This window comes from Canis lupus, chromosome 24 (assembly GCF_011100685.1).
Source record: "Canis lupus familiaris isolate Mischka breed German Shepherd chromosome 24, alternate assembly UU_Cfam_GSD_1.0, whole genome shotgun sequence".
NCBI lineage: Eukaryota > Metazoa > Chordata > Mammalia > Carnivora > Canidae > Canis > Canis lupus.
The window spans coordinates 20250215-20269976 of NC_049245.1; the positions used below are offsets into that span (position 1 = coordinate 20250215).

Consider the following 19762-nt stretch of genomic DNA (forward strand, 5'->3'; position numbering starts at 1 on the left):
CAGTGTGAGCTATAGAACCTTGGAAAAGCTCAGGTATTACAGGCAATAGTATGTTATAAAATGGAGACAAGAATTCCTCAAAAGTCTGCTTGGGAGGAGTTACACTCTCAGGTCCACTCCACCACTTCACTGAACCAGGAGACCACAACTACAATACCCTACCAGGAGGCAGAAGGTTGCCTTTTTAGAGCTTCCAATCACTGAGACTCTAGAATTGGAATGCCAGGCAACTGTGGATGGTGAAGTGTCATACCACAAGCTGGGGGTTAAGTGAAATTCTACACACTATACAATGAGATAGCAAAGGTCTCTCCTCCCTCTTCTCAGTTCCTAAACCACCAGCATCATGCTTATATCTCCTAGGCAACAGATTTGATTTAGCTGGGAAAACGGACCATGGGGAGGGAGGGGATACAGATAATGGTGCATGTGTGGGAGCAAGTATGTGTGTGTGTGGGGGTACCACCCGATTATCTCACTATAAAGACTAAGTCTCCAAGGCCCACCCTTGCTTATATAACTTCCAATCTGATTTTTGCTATCTCATTTTTTTTTGAAGATTTATTTATTCATTTGAGAGAAAGAGAGAGAGAACATGAGTAGGAGGGGCAGAGACAGAGGAAGAAAGAATCTCAAGCAGACTCCTTACTGAGCACAGAGCCAAGGTGGGACTCGATCTCACAACCCTGAGATCATGACCTGAGCCAAAACCCAACAGTTGGGTGCTCAACCAACTGCACCACTCAGGCACTTCTTTGCTATCTCACTCCTAAATAAGAACAGATAACCAAAGATCTACCAGATATTTGGGTATAATTTCTAACATTCAAGACCAAAAAAAGAATACATTCAAGAGAATCACTAAGCAAACAGAGACAATGCAAGGACCAGAAGAAAACTATAACTTATGAAAGAGAAGATTCTGTATCCATAAAACATGTTAGGGATGATTATTGAAAGAAAGCACATTAGTGGTTGCTTGGGGAGGGAGGAGGGAAACCAGTGGGAGAGATGGGACAAAGAATGATCAAGAGGCACAAGGAAACTTTTTGGAGTTGTAGATATATATGTTCACTAATTTGATTGTAGTGATGGTTTCACAGGTATATACATAATGTCAAAACTTATCTACTATACACTTCAAATAGGTGTGGTTTATTGTATCTTAATAATACCTCAAAAAGCTGTTAAAAAACTAAATAAATAAGTGAAAAGATTAGAATGCTACAAAATAAAAGAACAATTAATAACTAAGAAAAAACTCCTGGAAGACAAAAAAGGTAAAAGCAGAAATAAAATTCAATAAAAACTGGAAGGTAAAGTAGAAGAAATTTTCGAAGGAGTAGAAAAAAATAAAAAGACAAAGGGAATTAATATAAGGGGATAAAAGATTTTTTAAAAATTAAAGGTGCAATTCAGGGGATCCAACATTTGACCTGTAGGCAATCCAGAAAGAACAGATTAACAAGGAAGAAATCTAAGAAATACAATAAAGTTTCCTAGAATTCAAGGACATGAACTTTCAGAATAAATAACCCATTACATGCTCAGCACAATAAATAAAAAAAGACCCATATCAAAACACATCATCATGAAATTTCAGACCACTACAAATAAAGAAAAGATCTAAAAGTTTCTAGAGAAAAAATCAAGGTCACCCACAAAGGATTGCCAACCAAGCAGCATCTAACTTTTCAGTAACAATACAAAAAGCCTAGATATGTTACAAAACCTTCAACATCTGAAAGATATTATTTTCAAACTATGTTCAGAGATATCCAATCAAGTTACAGGTAAAATAAAGAAATTTTCACACCTGTATATAGGGTGACTATTTCCGGTGTACTCTTTATCTCAGGAAATTATATGAGAGGATGTTAACCACCAAAATATTTAAGGTAGAGGAAGATCAAAGCATCGAGAAATAGAGAAACTAACATAGAAAAAAGACAAAGGAATTCTCATGTTATGATAAAGGAATGCCTCAGGACAAAAATATGAAAAAGACCTAGAGAAAAAAAAAAAAAAAAAAAAAAAAGACCTAGAGAGTAGCTAGTCTAATCAGAACAAGAGGATGATGAGCTCTGGAAGGAGTATCTTCAAGAAAACAAACTGAAACTGATCAATCAATTGATACAATTTGACCATCCTAAGAGGGGTTTCATTATGTTGTCAGAGAATTTAAGAAAAGAATTAAGGATGAGTAGATAGATAGACCCTAAGCAAATGGGAAAAACGAGGCAATGATTAACCAAAAAAAAAAAAAGAAACCAACAAAAAACAACAACAACAAAAATGATAAAGTTGACAAGAAATGTAATTACACTAATTTTTGCATAGTCTTGGTAGCAGTGACAGCTGATTATCCCTTAATATCCATTCCTGTCTTCTTTTATAGTAACAGAATTATTACCTGGGCCCAAGGTTGTCAGATAAGGACTACATTTCCCAACTAGATGTGTCATGGTGACTATGTGCTGGGTCAAATGAAATGTGAAAAGTGATACAAAGAATTTCTGGTTGTACTCTTAAAAGAAATTTTGCTGCTGAATGGAATGCAGACATGTTGGGTACTTAGCCATTTTTGATCCTGAGAATAAAGAAAATGAGATAAAGGTAACCTACCTAGGTCTGACAACTTTGTGAGTATAGTGGTCATATCAGATTATACTTTATCTTTTTAAAACATTGATATTTTGGCTGTCTATCAAAATCAAACCTGCATCATAACTATTTTAACACTGTAAACACTGAATACTGTACTAAAAACAGACTGCAGTAGCAAAGCTATAACTAAACTAAATTTTCATTTCATGTTGAAAGAAGTCAACAGATAAAACTTAAAAGCTGAAATATCAAGAAAGAACAGTAAGAACATAAAATTAGAAATATAAATATAGGGGCACCTGGGTGGTTCAGTCGATTAAGCCTTTGCCTTCGGCTTGGGTAATGATCTCAGGGTCCTGGGATTGAGCCCCACACTGGGCTCCCTGCTCAGCAAGGAGTCTGCTTCTCCCTCATGCTTGTGCTCTTTCCGGCTCTCTCTTGCTATCTCTCTCTCAAATAAATAAATAAAATCTTAAAAAAAGAAATATAGACATAAATACTAAAAGAAACAGCTTAATGTAATTGCCTCTGGTGAGCAGGATTTAGGAATAAAGAAGGTAGGATAAAACTTCTGTGTTTCCTTCTCAGCCTTATACATAGAACTACTTAACTTTAAAATTATATACATGTATTTTGATAAAAATAGAAGTTAAATTTTTGAGAGAGAGGGTGAAAGTGGGGGTGGGGGGAATTGGAAGGGGGAGAGGGAGAGAAAGAATTCCAAGCAGGTTCCATGCCCAGCACAGAGCCTGATGGGGTCCTCTATCTACCTTGAGATCATGACCTGAGCCAAAATCAAAACTCAGACACTTAACTGACTGAGCCACCCAAATGGCCCAAAATATAAGTTAAATTTTACAATTGTCTGTTTTACTCTTAAATTATTATAAACTTAGTTCCATATAGTTGATAGCTTGCTAAAGACAAGAATGGGACATACACTAGATGTCTTAGGGGCAGGAGTATAGGTAAGAAGTTGATTAGAATATACAGGCACCAACAAACTCCCAGAGTTACCCTGGGTACAGTGCTCAAAATCACTTCCTTCTAGTAGAATTTGGTCTCAACAACAACAACAACAAAACGAAGATGTCTTCATTTTTATTAACGTCTAAAAGATTGAAGCCAAAATTTTATTTGTTTTTAAAAACAAAAATAGGACAGACCCTACCACCTTACCCGCAAACTATTTAACATCTGTAGGATTCTTCGATTCCATCTCTCTGTATCAATACTTTGTTCATTCCCCGAGGACTCCTGTTTGAATGATTGATAAAATATTTCCTTTTAAACAAATTTTACCAAATGCTTACTATTTACCAAGCGTAGAGTTAGTTGCTACAAGAAACCCAATTATAACACTGGATACTGCTAAATAAGGAGCTTATATAGTCCGATGAAGGAGAGAATTGGAAACATACAAATATAGATCAATCTTTCCAGGATTATATATAAGCTACCGAGGCAATGAGGGGCTCCAGTAGGAGATTCTGCAGTCTTTATTGGTAGTACATCCAAGGGCCCTGTGTCCTTAATTTCAAAAGTAAAATTGGCAGTGACTTTTGGTTAGGACTATCCTAGCTCTGGTCAATTTGAACTGGGTTGACAGAAATATACATAAAGCTATAGAATAAACATAAAGCCTTATAAAGGCCTTTATCTGAACTTACCTGGTGATACAGAAGATTAATAAGTGATATTTGGCAATCTGTGTACAATTGAGTTACAACCTTTTTGATTTTAAGGGCAACTTGTCCAAAAAAGATCAACCCACTTCCTGTCATATTATCTGAATAGATTCATTCTTTCCAGTCTTTAAAATTTAGCCACCTTCAGAAACACCTCAATATTTAAAAATTGTCAAGTTGAAATCCCTTCACAGGAACTCACTCTAAGTTCTTATCAACTGACACTTTATGAGCTAAGAACAGAACCGGGTATAGGAAAGGTGCTGATGAATCTGACAAAAGAACAAGTCTACAAAGTGTGGGGGGTGAGGGGAGGGCGGAGGGGAGGAAGGTGGCACCGATCTGACCTACTTTATAATTTTTCTTAGGCTAGCTCTGACCATACAATCATCCTTACCACAGGTGCACTGTTTGTCAAGTGTCACTTTACATGTACCTTTGGAGCCCAGACTCTCCAATCTGTTTTTAATTTCACAGACTCCAAAATGATTTCAGAAAGTTCCAGAATATTCTGCATAATATTTTGAATCATTTGAAGCTAAGGGGACTGACTGCCAAGACCTCATTCCTCCAGCTATACTGGCTTCCTGGTCCTGCCTAGATAGCCTCCTCTCTTAAATTCCAAAGGGAATGACCTGAAAATATGGTCATTTTATTCTGAAGAGTTTTCCAAATTCCTCCAGGCACAATTTATTTTTATTTCTTTCTGGTCTGCCCTGGGATAAATGAGTTCACCCAATTACTAACATTTATTATATTGTTAAATACACAAATGCTGTTTTTCAAATATAAAAAGCAATGGCCCAACTCTTTGTTAAAGATCCATGAGATTGCAGCTTGACCTATAATTGCACAATTAAACTAACCAGGAAAAGGCTCAGAAAAAATAGTCTGTGCACTCTGCTAAAGCCTATCTACTTGATCTATCTGGACATCCTACAGCTGAATCCATTGTGTGGAAAGTCCAGTGGATTATTAAAACAGCTGAACTTGTGCTGTGTTGTGGTTTGCTTGACTATGTATGAAAATAACCTGTCTCTACAGAAGCAAAGAGGCGAAAATGAATCAACCCACTTCTGGCTGAGCTGTTTGTATGTTTCAGGTAAAAAGTTCAGGTATCTATCCTGTCCTAGATTATCCAGAGAATTCAGTTTGTTTTCTATATATGAAAAAGGAATCTAATAGTCTTGGAACTCATTATAAAGATAATTTACTTAAGAACAAACTAGCATCTGGCACTAATAGCTATTTTGACATTATTCAATAAGAAACTTTTGCTAAAATTCATTACAATCTTAAAAATGCTTTCAGCACTGTGGAACAAGGACTGGAGAAATAAGAACATGATACGTATGGAGCCAGGTGAGTCAGATATCATTTCTGGCTTTGCTATTGAATTGTGGCCCTTTGAGTAGACTTTCTTTTTCTGATTTCTAGAAATCTTGGACAGATATAGACCTTGAGCCATACAAAGTTTTGGGGAAAAAAATGTCATGTTTTGTTTTTGTTTCTTGTTTGTTTGTTTGTTTTTTTGTAAATAAAGTAAAATTTAAAATGCCCTAGGATGCTCTATTATAGCTCTGCTTCTTTAAAGCTGTAATAAGATTGAATAGTGATTCTCAGTATTTTTAACCTATGACTAACTTTGATAACGTAAAAATCTCACAATTTTCTTTAAAATTATTTGAGGTTTCAGAAGAAGTTAAAGAAAGAAAAATAGGTCAGAGCAATTCTGAGTACGTTTTATCAAACTACTGACACATCTCTTTGTTGAGATCACTAATTTAAATAATAATTCTAGAAAGTAACACCATAGCTCTAAGACCAATTTTTAGGTATAAATAAAGTGATAACTATTTAGGAACAAAGTTTTTAAGAACATTCTCAAGACTATGCATATATTTACCAGCTCCACTGGACAATTCTCAATTTCTCGTGCTAACATAGCATTCATTAGAGAGGATTCTTCAGCAGCCGAAGAGACCAGTTCAACAATAACTTGCTAAAGCAAATTAGGGAAAGTCAGGTAAGTCGTCACAGTAGTAGTAATCACAGGAACAATTTTATTTTGTTAAATGCTTTAATCACATAAATGCTCATTTCTAAAACTAGTTTAAAATGTTACCTGCATTCACAAAATATTATTTCTGAACTATCCCAGATAGCCTCTGTTTTCCATATGTCTCCTACAAATGAAGAATTGGCACACCCTTGCCCTCTTGGCTGCCTATCTTTTCCTCTCCTACTTCCTTCACCACTGTAGACCTCATATCAAACACATTCATGGCTGTGTGACTGAGACCATTTTCTTTTGAAGCATTTTGTCTAGCCCCACCCCCTACCTTTATCCTCATGCCAGTACCAGGTGGCAGAGGGAGAACTCTAAACAGTGCTGAAAGTGGGGGAAGGGATATTAATATCTTTATGTAGAGCCATGATGAGATTCTTGCCACCACTGCTGGAGCTGTCACTGGCAAAAGGGAAGAAAAACTGTGCCCTCTGGAAGGGGAGCAAAGGCATAAGGGAAAAAGGAAAAAGAGAAAGCAAGAAATTCTCCATTCCTTATTATCACCTTTTTTCATCGTTACAGAAGTGTCGGCCCCCTTTTCATCTTTAACCAGTCTTCAAGTTAGGAACTTCCTACAACAAAGCTTACTTGATTTTTAATTTCAGGTTTAACATTTTTAGTAAATATAAGGAGCTGCATTTTATTCTTTAATCTACATATTTGTCGAGAATTATGTTTTTTCTCTTTTAATTTCTATGAATATTCTACATTTTAGGTACTTCCAATTTTGTAGTTACTTTACACAAATGTTTCATAAAGATTTGAAAATGATTAATCAGAATCAAAATTTTTCTGTCCTGTCAATGTGCTCCCTTTCCTGATTATATTTCACAACTGTTCATCATTTTTGGAAGTAGTAGAAGAATGGAATTGAAGCTTAAAGCATAAATGTAGAGTTAAGAGGGTCAATAGAATTGTACATCAATCTCTTTAATTCAAGCACTTGGGAAAATCTATTTTGATAATACGTTAAAAAATCACGAACTAAACAAGCTTATCTATCATAATTTTCAGTAAGTACACTCTAAGAAATGCTTGAGCCCAAATAAGAAAGATAGTAGTACTGGCAACACAGTATCTCAATATCTAGTGTACTATCAAATATATAGTAAAATACATTATTTTAATGCATTATGAAATTGTCCTTCCTTCCAATGGCATTCACTTCCAGTGTGGATTGACTTTGAATTCCCTGAATAATTATCAGAATACAGTGATGGTGAAACAAACCAGAAAAGCACCAGTTTATTTTTATCTGGTTTGCCTATAATATTTACATTTGTACAACCACCAAAGTGACAATGGGGAAAATATTTTAAAGCACATTGTTTCCAACCATGTTCTTAAATAATTATGTTTTTTTTAAATAAAAATTACATCTTCAAATAAAATTTTTGTTTAGTCATGGGTCTTTAGATAATCTTTTGAATTCAGAGTTAAGGTAGGTCTAAAACACAGCCTTAGAGGTGAGAAGAGTGAATTTATGATCAGAAACAACATAGGTGCACTGTCTAGAGTCCTAAGAAGTTCCATGATATACTGAATGTGGGGCCTAGTAGAATATAATCAGATTCAAGTACATTCATTTATTTGATGTACTATGTAAAATATTTCAGTATGAAACTACTTATCTTGTGATTTACTATCCAAAACTTCTAGAAAATACTGTCCTGTAGATGCTTTACATAGTACTGCCACTTACTAAACAAATTACAGAATAACATAAGATGAAATATAAACTATAAATGTAAGAAGACATACTGGAGTCTCAAGGTTCCTTCACTCTGTGTCAGAAAAATAATATTTTTGTGATTTTTCTTTAACTTACCTCAGAATTAAAATTTTTATTGATATCTTCATGAGAACTACACTTAGATCCATTAATCACATCCTTCCAAGTTTTTGATTGATTTAAGTCTTGCTGGGAATTTGGCTCTTCCGTCTTGGAGGTCTCTGAATTATTAAGGAAGTAAAGATGATTTCACCAAAATATCTTTCAAACTTAAATTTGGGATATGGTTATTACAAAAGAAAGCTTCCAACAGAAAACTTGGAATCCAAGAATTTGGGCAAAGGGTACAAACGTTCTTTTTTTTTTTTTTTTTAAATTTGATTCGTGTATTCACTATTTATTGAGCATCTGCTAAGCTTTAAGATTTTTTAATTTATTTATTTATTTATTCAAGAGAATACACAGAGAGGAGAGAGAGAGGCAGAGACACAGGCAGAGGGAGAAGCAGGCTCCATGCAGGGAGCCCGACGTGGGACTCGATCCCGGGTCTCCAGGATCACACCCTGGGCTGCAGGCGGCCCCTAAACCGCTGAGCCACCGGGGCTGCCCCAAACGTTCTTATAGTTTCTCAAGTCTCACATATTTATCTTCTTTTTCTCCTTGTCTGCTTCTTATCGTCTCCACTTCCCATCCTCCACACTATCTCCTCCCCACTCACTCCCACACAAGCACTTACAAGACAATATGGATATTTCAAGCCCATCTTGGTGTATTGTTCAGCAGAATTTAATGCCTTTAGGACAGGTGCTCAGGAAACAGATTCACTCACTACCAAAGGTGGCTTTATTATTCCTTTATAATAGTCACAATAATAATAAGTAATTATTAATACTCTGTGTATCCTCCAGGTGAATGGAAATATCTATGTCTCAGGCTAATTGCATTGTTTAAATGCTATTCTTATCACTAGGTGACTTTTCATGTTAGCTGTCTTTTTTTTAAAGATTTTATTTATTTATTCATAGAGACACAGAGAGAGAGAGAGAAAGAGAGAGAGAGAGAGAGAGGCAGAGACACAGGCAGAGGGAGAAGTAGGCTCCATGCAGGGAGCCTGACGTGGGACTGGGTCTCCAGGATCATGCCCTGGACCGAAGGTGGCGCTAAACCGCTGAGCCACCCGGGCTGCCCTCATGTTAACTGTCTTAAAGTGAAACATTACCCTACTAGGTAAAATAGTTATATCTGTTGAAGGTTTATGAGTACTGCCTATATGGATCAGGGAGGTAGGAAGGAGAGAGATTAGGAAGGATCCACATAGTATATATACTTCATCTTTTTAATGTAGCTTGTTGAACAAAAATTAATCTGCAAAGCAAAAAATGGCAATGCTGATGTAAAAATTTCTTTTAAGTTGAAATACTCTTACAGAGATGGCATTTATACTTGGGAATGTGGAATTGGTTCCCTTCTTCATTTTGAAATGTAAAATGACATTTTGTTTCTACAACATCCCCCTCAATACCAACAGTTAGTATGTCTCACCTATTATGTTTTCACTTCCTACTTCTTCCCTTACTGATTCCTTCTGTATCCATTTTCTTCCAAGTTTAAAGCCAGAGGACAGAAAGCATTTTGTAAACAACTGTAAAAATATACATTTTTATTTCTTGCTTTTGCACAAGGAAACAATTCAATAAAATATAAGCACAAATGCTAAAAAGTGAAAACTATAATTCATGCACACATATCAAGCAAATTAACTCAAAAGAAAAAGGGTATTTTTTACAAGTTTATATTCTGTTGTATATATGAATATAAATATGTATTTATTTATTTATTTATAACCAAACACTGCACCTATGTAAAAAGATGGAAACTATTACCATCTTCAGTTCAGCATGAGTCAAATCCTGGGCAGCAGTTGACAGAAGTGTGTCCACTCCTCCCTTTTTCTTCCACATCATCAATCTTTGGGTAGGAGGAGCAAGTTCCAAAACCATGAGTGTGTCGGTAAAGCAAGTAAGCTGTTTATGCATAATTTTGCTACTGATCTCTTTGACTGGATCTATGAGCAACTTTCTCTTTTTGCCTTTTCTTTTCTCAGCAATGTCTAAATATAAGAAATAGGCATAAATGTGATTGGTTGTACAGCTCTGTAAAATGATATTCTAGGCACTGCATATCTAAGACACGTTTACCACAATGCAACCTACGGAACTGCCATGGGAAGAAAATCTCTTTCTCTCTACTGAAAAATTATGCTTCACAAGGTTTTTGCACAGCTGTACAGTATTTGAACAGCCAACAGTTGATGCCTTTTATAAAGTGTTCCTTCAAAGTGCTTAGGAGGAACACTGTTGACCTAGCAGGTAGACAACTGAGGAAATGTGGAGCAGAGGATATAATGAGAGTGAAGTTGCTCAGTTTTTTGAAGTTCCCTAAAATATCCATATAACAGGATATTTTGAAACATTAATTTGTATTTTTCCAGTATATTTTTCTCTTCTCCATTGAAATTCCCTCCTCCATTGAAATTCATATACAAATTCCAAGTAGGTAACTAGGCCCATGGGATTTCACTCCTTTAGATAAATTTACCAGGTAAAAAACAAAAGTTAAGCTCTTCCTTATGAAGATATAAAGGGGGAGGGTTAGATTTCCTAAAATGGGTGAAGATCTAAGATCAGATGGAGCCAGAAGGAAGAGTAACCTGCCTGCTAATGTGCCTTAGTAAAATCCTGGGAACATGACAAGATCCCAGAAAGGCTGGCTGTGTGATGACCCCAGAGGCTATTCAGGCTGGGACAGTGGGTACCACAAACTGTTGTGGCTGATGACCACAGTTTACTTTCCACCTGCCACACCCCTCCCCCAAATTTGGATGCTACATGGCTTAAGGAACACAGGGGAACTATACAGACTCAAATTTTTGCCAAACCAGTGAGATAGAAGCTCAGAGTTGCATACAATAAAGAAAAAAACTTGAATGCTTTGTTTCTTGCATGCTTGAGTTTATAACTGAAATTCATATCAATTATCCTACTAAAGGTATGTTGTCCTTACAAGGTCAAGTTTATATTAGATTCATATTTATCTTTTATTCCTAAAAATATGTGTGCGGTTAAATGTTAGAGGGTATATGCGTCTCTTCTGATCCTTTTATTCCATCTTACTTTATATTCATTTGCATGTTTATCTATCTTCCCAATCAGACTGTGAGCCTCTTAAAAGCAGGTACTATGTCTTCTTCATTTCTGTGCCCAACAGAGAGTAATGATTCAGTAACTACTGGCATTGAACTCAATTTTAGATTTTCCAGTTTCCCAAACTGGGTATATAGTTTGACCAGGACTGACTACAATGAAAGGATCACATCAAATTTCCTCCACATTCTTTCCCTTTTGTATTGCAAATGTCACTACTGGGTTGACTACCTCCTATAATATTTTACAGATTTTCTCATGGTAAATAAGATAGTAGTATATCAAAAATAAAAACAAAGTTTTTTAAAACAACTAAGCATTGTTTTTATTTACATTAAAGGAAAAACAACTAAGCCTGGGTGGCTTAGTCAGTTAAGCAGCTGACTCTATGGATTTCAGCTCAGGTCATGATCTCAGGGTCGTGAGATTGAGACCCATGTTGGGCTCCATCCTCAGTGGGAGTCTGCTTGAGATTCTCTGTCTCCCTCTCCCTCAGTCCCTTCCTCCACCCCCGGCTCTCAAATAAATAAATAAATCTTTAAAACAAAAACAGAAACACGAATGAGTCTGACCTGAAATATCAATTGGTTCAAGAGTAATTCCTTGTTCTTCAGTTGATAATGAGGTTTCATCCATTTTTCCATTTTCAGGTAGACATATATACTCTGGATTATCTGGTTCCACTAATAACATCACCATAAAAATAATTTTTATAAAAAAGGTTATGTGTAAGCTAGATGCTTATATGAGAATAAAAGCAAAAGATAATGATAATTGAAGATTTATAATGCTAACTGGAGCCAAATCTGATTTTTAGAATCATGTACTTAATAGAGTTGAAGAGACACAAGAGATTATATGGCCTGGAGCCCAGTGTCTAAGTGAATCAAGTATCATCACCTTCTTTTGCACATGTGATATCTAAGGTTGGACTTAATAGATACTGTGGTAGCAACCACAGTACATGACTGATATAAATTTGATTATATGTCTGCTAAAGAACTTGTATTCTGGGATCCCTGGGTGTCTCAGTGGTTTGGTGCCTGCCTTTGGCCTGGGCATGAGCCTGGGGTCCCAGGACTGAGTTCTGCATTGGGCTCCCTGCGTGGAGCTTGCTTCTCCCTCTGCCTGTATCTCTGCCTCTCTGTCTCTCTGTGTCTCGCATGAATAAATAAATAAAATCTTAAAAAAAAAAAAACTTGTATTCTGTTAAATCACATAATAATTAGTTGACCCACAAAGAACCTAAGTAAACTTGTATCACCTTTCTTTTCACATTTTAAATTTCTACTCTGTGTTAGGAGGGAAATGCAACATCAAAAAGAGTGAAGACTCAACATGGGGCTATTCATGATTTTAATTCTTAAGAAAAATCAGACAAAGACTTCAAATAATTTGAAGGACTTTCACATGAATTTCAAGTAGAAAATATCCCCACAGGGATCCCTGGGTGGCGCAGCGGTTTGGCGCCTGCCTTTGGCCCAGGGCACGATCCTGGAGACCCGGGATCGAATCCCACGTCGGGCTCCCGGTGCATGGAGCCTGCTTCTCCCTCTGCCTATGTCTCTGCCTCTGTCTCTCTCTCTCTCTCTCTCTCTCTCTGTGACTATCATAAAATAAAAATAAAAAATTAAAAAAAAAAAAAAAGGAAAATATCCCCACATCTATAATTTTTCTCAAATGGTATATGGATTTTCCAATTATATTAATGCCAATATAGTATTAATAATTAATAATATGAATAATCAATAGCCATATTAATGTCAAACATTAATGATGTTTTGAACAGGTAAAAAATATTATTTAATAATTCAAAAACATAGTATTTTGGCAGAGTGTTTAAATGTGCTCTCATACCAAATAAACCCAATCCTGGTTAAATACCATTGTTGTACCTTTCTCAGAGCCTAGTTTTCTATTCCATATTGTCTAGGGTCAGACTCAAAGTTTGAGGGACAACATTCTTTATTATTTTTCACTATACTATATTGCTACTTATACTGCACAGTTATAAGGCTTAATTTGAATATTCCTATCTGTTCACTTTCTACACAAAGGATGATTTCATCATACCCGCTATAGTTTCAGGAGGCTCAGGAGGCAGACAAATTTCTCTGCTCAAATGCATGTCTTCTAACAGAATATTCTGATCATCTTGCAGTAGATTATCTTGGAAAACACAATAAATACTATTGTCATACAGAGTTGAATCTGTCATTTGTTCACTAAACATTTATTGACATTATTGTATACAAGAATTGTAAGGGGCTACAAAAATGAATCAACTCTACTTAAATAGATTTGATTGGTTATATAGACTCACATTTTAAGCAGGATAATATAGAATTTTATATATATATATATCATTTCCTTTCCTTTATTAAATAGATGTTTCATTTCAGGAGATATTTACTAAACTAATACCAAGATAGTAACCTTGTTACATAGCCATGTTTAGATTTTAAATCAAGAAGTAAAGGCTTTCAAAACCCTTTGCTAGAGATCTAAGGTAGAACCACTGTTTCTTCAGTTTTGAAATTTCAAAGTTTGCCATAACCAGCCTTTTAAAGTAAACCAAGAATTAAAAAAAGACTTGTTATATAGCCATCAGTATCTTTAAAATATGTGTATTTATATTTCCCAATTTTTGTCTACCCTATTTCTATGATTATTTTATAATAATAACATAATAAAAATATATTTATAATATAAAATGTTGGAAAAAAAACTTTAGAATAGCTGTTTCACAATTTCTGTTAAGGAAAACAATGTTTCTAATATATGATCTAATATATTTTGTGAGGAGTATATTAACTCCACTCCTTTCCCCTTAAAACTTAGGAATTTGTAAAAATAAAAACAAGCAGTATTTTATATCCTATATGAAAAATGTACTTAGATGGCTATTCACTTAGACCTACGCTAAATGTTTAACTACATCACAGACTTTGAAAACTTGTATAAAAAATGCAGGGGCATACCTGAAATTTTAGTTTGATCTAATAAATCTATTAATATATATTCTAATATGATTGAAATAAATATCCAACTTCTATATAATTAGACAGTATACCGATCATCTCTCCTGCAGCCCCTTCATCTCCAAATCCATCTCCACTGTCATACAACAGAGATTTTTCTCCAATGAGGCTTCCAGAACTATGTTCAGCTAAAGGACCACTGGAATTCAGCAATATGTTGTCATCAAAGAAGCTATGTCTTCTGAGAATTTCAGGTTCCTCCCCTAAATAAATATATATTATCAATACTGAGTTAGCCATAGAAACATAGAGTTTTGGGGTTAGATAGAAATTCATATATTTTCTTATATAGCCCCTTCCATTTTACAGATAAGAAAAATGAGAGCTAAAAAACATATTTGGATTGTTCAACTAAAGTCACTCAGTTAATCAATCAGTGGAGACTGGATTTCTAGACTAATACTTTTTCCAAAACAATAGGGAAAAAACATTAGGATAGAATTTTTAGTTGTGGTTCAGTTTAATAATTTCCCAGATGGGAAATTAGTATTGACAGTGGAATGATTTTTTTCTATGTTAGATAGGTCATGTCCTTCTTGATTAAGTATTATTTTATATTATTTCAAGTGTAATTGCTTGTGTTGTTTATCCATAGTGGAGATTTGGAAAATAAGGAGCATATCTGTCTTCTTAGGAATGGAAAGGCAGGTAAAATATTAAAGAATGCGCTTACAACATTCATGCAATAAATCTTTATTGAATGACTGGGTATTAGGAAATATGCTAGGTGTTGGAGATACAGCAGTGAAAAAGACAAAACCCAGTATGCTAACATTAACTGAGTACTTATTATGTGCATTATATTATGTAACAGAAGATACTATTATTATCTGTATTGTCCACAGAAAAGGAAATATGTCCACAAAAAGGTTTTAGAATTTGCACATAGTTATACCCTAATGACAAAGCCAGGATCTGAACCTTGCAGACACAGTAATAGTATCAGTGTTAGAATTTCACTGGTGAAATATTTTGTAAAATGGTGATTTATGAGAGCAAATTCTTAAAACACTGATAGCAGATAAAATGAACTCCCCTGCTTCAAAATGACTTCCTTCCAGATTGGCCACCTGCACATGTATATTCTTTCCCTTTCTTGGTTTGAATCTCTAGGTCTAGGAATCTGAAACCCAGAGGTCAGACAGACGTTGGTATTCTCTTCCCTCTCTCTAACAACTCATGTTGGTTAGTGCTAGTTAGTAAAGAAAATAATAATTAAGTATCATTTATATTAAAATTCTTCTATAGGCCTATATCTTCTAGAAAGGAAGAGTTGAAAAAGGCAGCCTTCACTGCACTGGATTAAAGATTTGCTCAATAGAAAAGACTGGCTTAAAAAAAAAAAGCAACTACCCACCCCAAAACCTAAAAACATGTTCACATCTTCCAGGAGCAGCTTAAAAGCTCCCAAAAGAAAAACCAGCTTTGGTCAATAAGAAAATAACATTTATGAACAAACACGATATTCTGAGCACTGAGCATCATGATACCCTGAGATTACTCAAAAAAAATTAAAGAATTATTGCTTTCAATCTTGTATTATAGCTCAGAATAGGATGGATTAATATTAAACACTTCCCAGAAACCATTAGGTTTCAGCTAGTTTTTGAGGAAGATAAAAATCACTTATTGGTGAAAAAGACTGAAGGAGGGAATAAGAGGAATAACTCTCTGATGTTCTAGTAGTATCCCAATTTTACAAATAGGATAGTAAAGCTCAGAGAAGCTAGGTAATTTGCCCAATATCACACAGCAAGGCAACAGAAAAAGCTTATTCAAACTCAGGTCTGTTGGTATACTAAAAACATGTTCTTCCCTCTTTCTGAATTGTAGGAGACACAGTCTGAGAATAGCTAAATTGTACTGGTTGCCTAATAAGATATTTTTGTAACTTGAACAAAAAGTCGTAGTGAGAGTAAAACAAAGTTGATAAAACAAAGAAGGTAATAAACTGGTAGAGGGCCTTGAGGATAGGCAGGGGTCTCTAAAGTCAGAGGGACCCAAGGTACTCAAGTAGAGGAATGTGATATGAAAAAAAATGGAATTTAAGGACAATTGCTCTTGCAGAGATATATAAAATGTAGGAAGAGCTTGGGATATATAGGAGGGTATTACAGTACTCCAGGTCTAGTCTCCATGCCCACCATGGAGCCCAGTGCAGGGCTTGAACACAATGACCCTGAGATCAAGAGTCAGACACTTAATCAACTGACCCAATCAGGCGGCCCAGTACTGGTGTTATATACATTGGTGGCTAGGGAAATAGAAGACCTAAGAGACATTTCCAATTTTTTTGTTGTTGTTAATCAGCACTGGCATTAAGCTTACAGAAAGTGTAAAAAGTGATCCTAGAGGGGTGCCTGGGTGGCTCAGTCATTTAAGCATCTGATGCTTGGTTTCAGCTTGGGTCATGATCTTAGCCCTTGCATGGGTCTCCATGTTGAGTACAGAGTCTGCTTGGGATTCCTTACTCATCTCTCTCCCTCCCTCTCTGTTCCTACCCCATCCTGCTTACTCTCTCTCTCTCAAATAAATTAATTAAAAAAATTTTTTAAGTGATCCCAAAGTTTCAGGCCTAAAGAAGAATAATAGCATTTACAGGGAAATGTGTAAAGAGTATCTTGGCAGTAGGAAATAAGATTAAAATTGCCACTGTATTACATTTTAAGGCTTGGGGTTACAGACAGTAAGAAATCCAAACACCTCAAAGTATGGTCTGTGGGTTGGTGCTTTACTGTGATGGAGTAAATACACAAATTAGAGGTAAATATTTAGAATATTTTATAGCAATTTCACAGAGTAATTTTATATATGTTGAATTCAATAACAAAAATTGAAGCATATATTTTGATTTTAAACTTTTAATTTTTCTAGTCATCAATTTTTAAATGTTTTACAAAAGTATTATTCCATGACAGACTGGAAATTAACAAAAGTTATACAACTTGTCCTGTCCCCACAGATCATTTAAGAACACAGCTATAGATCATGAGAGTTATGGAAGGAGAGTAAGGATGAGAAATGGAGGTTAGAGATACAGTTCAAGCATTACTGCCTTGACCACCCACCCTCACCGAACACAGATTTAGGTCATCCTTCTCCTATGCTGCTTCAGGCACTATATGAGAGTCAGAGATGAATATGACACAGATCTTACCATCATGGAGTTTTCAGACCAACACAGGATATACATAATATCATGGCACAAGACAGAGGTAAATGCCAGAAAAAAAAAAACAAATACTATATGGCTCAATTCTAAAATACACTCAACAGTTTCTGTTTCACAATCAATGAGTAAGTATTCAGCATGTGATATTTCTCCGCAGTCTCAAGCCATGTTAAAATGTTATTTTACAATTGATATCATCATATACTGGAGGAATTATCATATTTTGAAGGCAGTATATGCAGCACATATGTAAAACCTTATATATATGTTACTATAGCAAATGTTTATTTGCATGTCTATCTCTCTGCCTGAATCTCCTTCAGGAAAGGATTCTGCAAACTTTGTGCTGCCTATGCCTACGACAACACCTAACATATAGTAAGTATTCAATAAATAATTGTACACTAAGGGAAGTTTATAGCCTAAGACTGAGTCTTGGCATTGACATCTATTTAGAAAAAGATAAAGGCAAACTTAAGTAGAGTTGCATTTACACAAGAGATTCATTCTAAAGATATTCATTCTAAAGATATTCATTCTAAAGATTCATTCTAAAGATATTCTATTCATTCTAAAGATATTTCTATTGACGTTGTTTCAGTATAAAAATGCAAATATAATTGATTATAGCTTGTAGCTTTAATTTCTCAAATATTCTCACCAAAGCTCCCAGCTTGGAAAAGTAGATCATTACCATAATCTTCTCTAAGTGTGATTTCTTCCGGTCTGCTTTGGTTGTGAGTAAACTGTTCTGAAACGTCAATAGCACTACGGAGAAACAGAAGATTGAGAAAAACATGTGAACAGAATTCAAGGATTTTGTGGTATACTGGAAAAAAAAAAACCCCACAAATCCCTAAAACAAAAAACAGGTTTTATTATAAAAATACTTTTTTCCTCAATAGTATTATTTATAAACACTAACGTACCATACATGCTTCTATACAAGTGATCTCCAGGTTGTCAAATCCAAATGGTTGATTCTCAGTCCTTATCTTACTTACACTAACCAACCACATTTGAAACAGATGTTCATTCCCTAATGGAACCCAGTCTTCTCTTGGTCTACTTTCTCTTGATTTTTTCCCTACCTCATTGGCTGCTCTTTTTCCATCTCCTTTATTAGTTCTTCCTCAAGTCTCTCAGACTATTAGCTACTAGGAACAACTCAACAACTCTGTTCTCAGATCTCTTTTTAAAAAATTACACTCACTCTCTAGGGGTTTTATGACTCACAGTTGAAGTTCCACCTATATACTCACAACTCTCAAATTTAGATCCTAATCCAGACTGCTTTCCTGAATTTCAGACCCAGATATTCCACTACCTGCCTACTCCCCTTGGATATGCAAGTCATCTCAAAACTTATGTCTAAAGCCGAATTAAGCCTTTACCCTGCCCCTCTTAGACCTGCCATTCTCTAGTTATCCTCATCTCATTAGGTGGCTAACTCCATTCTCATATCCAAATCATAGTCATCCTTCACTTGTTTCCCTTAAAGCCATTTCCAACTCTTCAGCAAATCCTGTTGGCTCTGTCTTCAAAATATACTCATAATTTTGACTGCTACCTCCTTGATAACATGAAGTCTGAGAAGTAATCACAGACATTGTTATTTCTCACTTGGACTTTTTTTTTTTTGAGGGGATAATACCCTTTATTAAGGAAGATCAAGACAAAGACCACAGGAGGGTCCCTTCTAGGACACAGAGGCCAGGCATCCTGACCCCACATTTGTGGGCTGCTGGTGGGGAGAGTGTATGCCCTCAGTTGGACCCTGAGGTTCCCACAGACAGGACAGGGCTGTCAGTCCCAGTTATAAGTCCTGGCATCCTCCATCCAAAGCACTAACTCTTTTCAACCACCAATGCCCTCTTCTCCCCATTCCCCTGGGCTTTCACTCCAGATTATTGGGGTGTGTTTGTGTGTAGGGGTGGGGAATGTAGCCTGGTATGGGAAGGGAGACCCTCTCAGTGCTGGGCTCTACCTGTAAGTGTTGAGGGGGAGTTTCCCTTGCAGCCTCTGAGGGCAGAGGACTTGGGCTATGTGTGTTGTATACGTGTGTGTGTGGGGGGGAGTCATCTGGACTTCTTACTGCAATAACCTTTTCATTGGCTCTCTGCTTCTGCCCCTTCCCCCTTGTAGTAAGTAGCCTGAGGGAGCATGTTAAAACCAAGTCAGATCCAGTCACTCTTCTATTCAAAACCCCTCTATGCCCCCATCTGAGTAAAATAAAAATTCTTATTGTGGC

General features: G+C 35.8%; 1 protein-coding gene across 11 annotated transcripts in view; it reads right to left on the minus strand.

The window, feature by feature from the left end:
• RAD21L1 (RAD21 cohesin complex component like 1) overlaps positions 1-19762 on the minus strand; it is a 29884-nt gene that overhangs the window by 3777 nt on the left and 6345 nt on the right. For 8 of the 11 annotated variants that reach the window (XM_038571858.1, XM_038571854.1, XM_038571859.1 and 5 more), the window contains 9 exons: positions 18173-18279; positions 14372-14542; positions 13372-13467; positions 11871-11981; positions 9979-10205; positions 9638-9737; positions 8192-8316; positions 6202-6297; positions 3787-3864 (listed from right to left, as the gene is read on the minus strand). In XM_038571858.1, the coding sequence (XP_038427786.1) occupies positions 3787-3864; positions 6202-6297; positions 8192-8316; positions 9638-9737; positions 9979-10205; positions 11871-11981; positions 13372-13467; positions 14372-14542; positions 18173-18279 (1111 nt within the window). The remainder of the gene's footprint in view (positions 1-3786; positions 3865-6201; positions 6298-8191; positions 8317-9637; positions 9738-9978; positions 10206-11870; positions 11982-13371; positions 13468-14371; positions 14543-18172; positions 18280-19762) is intronic. The other 3 variants (XM_038571855.1, XM_038571853.1, XM_038571860.1) reach the window with 2 other exon arrangements.